This window comes from Corvus moneduloides, chromosome 3 (genome assembly GCF_009650955.1).
Source record: "Corvus moneduloides isolate bCorMon1 chromosome 3, bCorMon1.pri, whole genome shotgun sequence".
In the NCBI taxonomy this organism is placed as follows: domain Eukaryota; kingdom Metazoa; phylum Chordata; class Aves; order Passeriformes; family Corvidae; genus Corvus; species Corvus moneduloides.
Genome location: NC_045478.1, coordinates 99095329 through 99101587, shown reverse-complemented (window position 1 = coordinate 99101587; position 6259 = coordinate 99095329). Strand labels below are relative to the sequence as shown.

At 43.0% G+C, this 6259-nt stretch overlaps 1 protein-coding gene across 1 annotated transcript; it reads right to left on the bottom strand.

Moving 5' to 3' along the window:
- Positions 1–399: 399 nt before the first annotated feature.
- On the bottom strand, positions 400–5071 carry NENF (neudesin neurotrophic factor). The gene is made up of 4 exons (XM_032102945.1): positions 4865–5071; positions 3682–3742; positions 2652–2755; positions 400–2088 (listed from the first exon to the last, which is right to left on the bottom strand). The coding sequence occupies exons 1-4, from the start codon at positions 5033–5035 to the stop codon at positions 1912–1914; spliced, it is 513 nt and encodes a 170-aa protein (XP_031958836.1). The 5' UTR covers positions 5036–5071; the 3' UTR covers positions 400–1911.
- Between the last annotated feature and the right edge of the window lie 1188 nt (positions 5072–6259).

The following is a 6259-nucleotide window of genomic DNA, read 5'->3' as shown; positions in this document are numbered from 1 at the left end:
ACAGGAAAAGCAGGGAGAGAACAGGAACACTGAGCCGCTCAGCAGTGATGAGCTGCAATCGAGCTATAAGGGGTTTCTTTTGAAATGCAGCTGGATATCGTGATCCCAGATGAAGCAAAGACTATTACAGTAATCACAGCAGCACAACGACTGAAGCTGCCCCATCAGGAAGCATGCAAGGAAAGGAGAAGAAGGGCAAAATCAACAGTAGGCACTGAAAAATTATTTCTGAAATGCTGGCAAACAATCAAACCACCATTACCACCAAACCCACATGAATTTCCAAAAAGACAACACGTATTATCAAGGAGCAAATTCCCAGCTGCTGTTGGTCTCTAATCAAAAGGTCAGCAGTAATAATAATAAATAATAACACAAAATAATTATCTGAAGCAACAGTCATTTCTTAGATGCTGATTTATTTTTTCTACCCAGAGCACCATCCAACAGCAGGGGGGGCCCATGGAGTTCCTCCTGCAAATGAAGTGGTCTAATGGTAAGACACAAAACAAATCTAGTATAAAACCTGTAACATTGTGAAAGAATGGGCAGATACATAGAAACAGCTTTTCTAGTTATTCAGCTGACAGGCAGCTGTCCCTGCAAACTAGAAGGTGGAGAATCATCTAATAAAATCTTCCATTCATAGAAAATTACCAAAATGCTTAAGAAATAGAACAACACCACAGAATCATATTTTTATTGTATCTGTATTATTAATACAGAATTGGGAATAGCTGCTTAGTTTTTCCCATATCAATCAAAATGGTGACAGTGACAGATAAATCCACATATGGCACAACTCACATTCTACTTAAGTTAGTGGAAGTCAGTGGTTAGCAGAATTTATACAGCTCAGGCCTTTAGAGTTCTCTTGTTGCTGAAATGCTGCAAATCCCCCATAAAGGGGATCTGCTTTCACCCTGCAGGATCTGCAGTTTTATATCAGATTAAGAGGAAGAGGAACATGGCACTGCATGCTTCATTAAAACAGCAGTGATGAAGCCAGAGTAAGAACAAAGAAAAACTAAGAGGCATAAAAAATGACAGCTGAAATTGTTAATATAAAAATGCTAACAACATCCACAGGACACTAAACTGCTATAATAAACTTGTGCTGTAGGAGTATGTGGCAAACAGTGGGCTATGATTTACTCTTTTAGTCAGAGAAAGATTGGAGGAAGGTAGAAGGAAATCATCATAATATAATATAGACATCTTTGATAATTATTATTAAAAATTAAAGTGTCATTCATCCAAACCTAACATAATAGTCTTATTTTAAATGTCACAGTATTTCTCATGTGGAAAAAAAGATTTCTTTTTCTCGGTTTACAGCTGTAGGCTTTGCAGAAATACTCCACAGTAACTGCATTTGAGGAGACTGAGTGGCTTTATATTCAGTATTCTCAAACCTATCATATATTAAACCCCACAATGCTTTTTAAAATGTAAGCCCCTATTGCACCTGTCTGTACTTGTGATACCTAAATTCACATGAAGCACAGAGAATTGATGTTAGCTTGTCCAAATAATTCATTTACACTTTTCCAAGGAGTGGGAAACAGCTTGGGATTTACAAAAAGACCAGTCCTATTTCAATTAGTAAAAACTTCCTTCTCTCTTCTAAGGAATGTAATTTTACATTATACACTTTTTTAAGAGAGAAATCCAGGCAGGAAGAACTTGCAGGTTAAATAATTCCCGTAATTCCCAGCAAACAGCCCAGGTGTATGACACTACTACAGCTCTGTTTGTTTCCTCTATGCTACGTGTGTACACACACCCATTTTCTAAGCAGAAAACTGAGTCATGATAGCTAATTGTAGTAATGAACTCCACAACAGAGGGAATTTATTTAATATTCTGCTGTGCTTCTCCCCAGGCATTCTCTAGGTACAAAAATGTTCCTCAAAACTCATCTTTAATGCTGAAATGTGGCTGATCTTCAGGTTTAAAGTCCAGATTGGGGCTGCCATCCTCATTCAGAATGCGCCGAGAAGTATAGCCAACAATTGGATATTTGGCTTTATAAACATTATTGAAGATGTCATCCAGGGACTTCAGTTCCTCCTCTGTGAGTCCTGTCTAAAGGAAATAGGAAATTGAAAGTCCTGTCTCAAAGAAATAAAAATAGAGATATTTACATGGGGGTTTTTTTAATGACTACTGTAAACCTTAGGGTCAGCTTTTGGGCTTACACTGCAGAGCATGATGAACAAAATTGATAGCATAGCCTGTAATTTTATTCTTTTCATTCAAATTCAGCCTTGACAAAACTTTAATGTGTGACAAAACAACCAACAGCCCACCACCAGAGCTAGCATCCACTGCCATGTCAGGATACACCAAACCAGTTGACAAAGAAAGGATTTACTGTCTTTGTGAGCATCTTTTTAAAGAGGAGGTGATTTCCCCTTTACATGCTTACAGAATTTGTATTGATTCCACAAATGCAAAACTTTCCTCTTGAAGGCTGTTAGCACCTTTCATGAGCAGTATTTTATGTATCTAAAGAGTACTAATGGATTTTGATTTCAAATACGTGAATAGACTTATATAAATACAAGCAATTTAAAATCATCACTCATCATCTTGCATAATAATAAAAACTTGCAAAATGGAATGAAACTGATGGCTCATTTTCTTACTGTGTCATGTGTAAGATCTGCTGGATCCAGAGACATCTTTGCAACTCCTCTTGTTGAGTCTTTTCCAACCAAAGCATTGTATGGGGCTCCTTTTCCATAAAATTCTGTCAGATTAAAAAAAAATAATAATAATAATAAATCCAGTGATGATCTGACAATGTCCAGGGTATATTCAGCCCCTACCCTTCATCAGCCTGTTACATGTCAGTGAACTGAAAGCAGCAACTCAAGTCTAAGATTCTTCTTTCCAGAACTGACTTTGGATTTCCTACTTTTTGGAGTTATGCAGCTGTTGAACTTCCTACACTGCATTCTTAAAATTTACCTATTATTTAGGGAGTTGGGCTTTACATTGTCATGAGATGTTTGTAGACTTCAGAATTTGCAAGCCTTGTCTAATTTAGGATTTGAAGATCAGCCAACCCAACGTGTATGGTTGGCACAAGGTTAGCACAAACACAGCAACAAGCCATTAGCTTACTTATGATGAGGCAAGTGTCTAAGACCCTCATGGTCCCTTCAAACTTTTTATAGCAAATCTGGATTAAGTTGCAGGAGTTCAAATGAAAACATTAGTAGTTCTTAGGGAAGGCAAAAACAGCAAGGGGAGTGAACACGGGCACAAAAGGAACAGATGCAGCTGCAGCAGTGTTGATCCTGTACAGAGCCATTTGGGTACATCCATGTTAGCTTTGATCTGCTCAGTTCATGTACCCAGGGCAATAAAATGTGGTAGCAGCAGCTTCCATGTGGCCTGACCCCAAATCTGGCAAGGACTCAGGGGTCTGGGCAGGTTTCTTCTGTGTTTCCCATGCTTCTGTCAGCAGTGCCCAAGCTACCTGCAGAGTGCTGGCTTGTCTGTCAACATGTCGTAGACAAAACCTTGGTGGGGGTTCTTTAAAAGAGGAAAAAGTGTATTCCTTTTGTTGCAATTGAACTGCAGGCTTCCAGTACACTGGGAATATTTAAAAACAAATGACTGAATAATAATATGAAAGCAAAGTAGACAACAGAGGAGAAGCACACTAACCTTTTCCAGAGGTGACATCAAACACTACTCCCTTCACTGCCAGGTAGATGGGCTGTCCTTCCTGGAGAGAAAGCCATCAATTCATCCTCAGCACTCAAGCACAGGCAAAAAGCAGCTAGTTTTAGCTGTGAAATCCACAAGCTTGCAGGACACAAATTCTCTGTTGTATGTTTACTCTCATTATACCACCACACACATTCCCTCTCTCGACATTTCTTGCTTGTGCTTTAAACTGTCCCCAACATTCTTTGAGGATTCACCCATAAGCAATGAGAGAATCTTTTTAATCTAAACAGCACAACCATAGAAGACATGTCCCTTTTGCAAGTCACCTCTTGTCTGCACACTAGTCTGCTTGAAAATTGTCAACTGCATCTTTCTATCCCTAATGCAGATGGATATTGCCCAAAATAAAAGGGTGTGTGGCCAACAGCATTATTTGATTAAGAAAAAAAGATAAATACATAAACACACGTAAATCTGATCAGCTGACATCTGCTTTACTTAATAAGCCAGTGCTTCTGCTTTGTGTTTTATATATAAGATGTAATTTTAGTCAGACATTGGTTAGTCTCTTTAGACTATCTAGAGAAGACCCCGAAAAAGTCAGCCAGCAAGTGTTTCAAAAGAGAAGCAGATATGTATCAATACAGGACTTTATCATTTTGAATCTGAAGTTCTGCTGAGACTTGAGTCACAGGAAGCTGAACACTGAGTTAAAATTGTCTTGTTATTTTGATAATCGTGGGGGTTTTTTTTAAAAAAAGGGTCTAAGTACATGGTTTAATGAATTACTTTGGCTCCAGCTCATGGTAATCTGAAATTCCCTGGCAGGAGCACCTTGCCAAACAAGCAGCGAGCAAAACGGGCACATGGCACCCAATTGTCTAATCGTGTGTGTGCAGCATCAAACGCGGCAGCTGCCAGCCGGACCCAGGAGCACACGGGCGCCTCCAAACTTCTCACGCTGCCCAAAAAGCAAGTGATGCCCAGAACGACATGGCGGGAGGGATCGAGGAGCAGCACAGCAGCAGAGCACGAGAAACCCGAGCCTCACGGCGGTTCCAGGGCACCGAGCGCTGGGGAAGGAGGCAGCGCTGGGGAAGGAGGCAGCGCTGGGGCTGTGGGGGCCGCCCCGCGGGGCCCGGCCCGGCCTCGGCGCGGAGCAGCGGCCCGGCCCTACCTGGTGCCCGTCGTATCTGGCCAGCTCGGGCTCGGTGAAGAGCCGTACGGGGGCCTCGGCCGGCCGCCTGAAGCGCAGCTCCGGCTCGGCGGTGGCGGCCGGCAGCCGCAGGAGCAGCAGGAAGGGCAGGAAGGGCAGCGGGAGCGGGCCCCGGGCCGCAGCGCCCGCCATGCCGCGGAGCGCGCACCGCCCCCGGCGGCGGCCCGGGAAGGGAGCGGGGTGGGGCTGGAGTTAAAGGAACGCTGTGGAGAGCGCGGTGCTGCTCGCAGGAACAGCCGCGACCGCCTGCACAGCGCTGAGGGCATGGGGGCGTTTAGCCGGGGGAAAAGGAGGCTCGGGGGGAGCTTATCGCGCTCCACGGCTGCCTGGAGGGAGGCTGGAGGGAAGTGGGGTCGGTCTCTTCTCACGGGTAACAATCGATGGGACAAGAGGAAACAGCCCCAAGTTGTGCCAGGGAGGTTTAGATTGGATATTATGGAAAACTTTCTTCACAGAAAGGGTTGTCAAGCCCTGGAACAGGCTGCCCCGGGCAGCGGTGGAGTCACCATCGCTGGAGATATTTAGAAGAAAAATGGATGTGGCACCTAAGGACTTGGTTTAGTGATGGACTTGGCGCCACCATAACAGATATCTAATAATAAAAGATTTCTCAATTTTCCTCCTTCTTCCCCTCTTGAGGTTTCTCTGCTAGCTGTTTTCAATGTTTATTCACAAAATCAGCGCACACCGTGCGGGTTTCATGTTAATGACTTAAAAAACCCAGACATTTTTAGCCTAACAATGGAGAGAATAATTAGGAAATTTTCAGAGGACATGTTTTCCCCATGCTATAAATACAGCACGGGGGAACATTCGGGACTGGCAGAAGAATAAACTTGATGTTTATCATTCTATATAGAATCAAGAAAATTAGAAACCTTTTATGGTTCAGATCTATATATCACATCCCTTGCTGCAGTGGTGACAAGTGAGGATCTGAAGGATTTAAAGCCTGGATGTTTGATTCTGTGGCCTCCAGTCCTTCTGACTACTGTGCTGTAATTCAAATGTATAATAGGATTGTTATTGTCGAGGACTTCAAACCTTGGTTATTAACTTACTAGGTGTGGGCCTTAGTCAGAGGGAAATTATCTACTCAGCAGGGACTCCCTTACAGTGTTTCATCTCAATGCAAAAAAAAGTTGCACATGCTTTTTCTTGATGATGAAACATTAACTATTACTTCCATGCTGGGGAAGAAAAAAAAAATAGCTGTGTAGGTATTGTGGCCGGGTGGCTCGTGAATCAGCTCTTTCGTGGTTTTGACTTTTTATTTTCCTGCAGTGCCCCATTGCTGCGGGCACAGCATGGATGGGTCATCCCAGGGGTCCTACAGGAGTTCTGTCTGATGGTGTC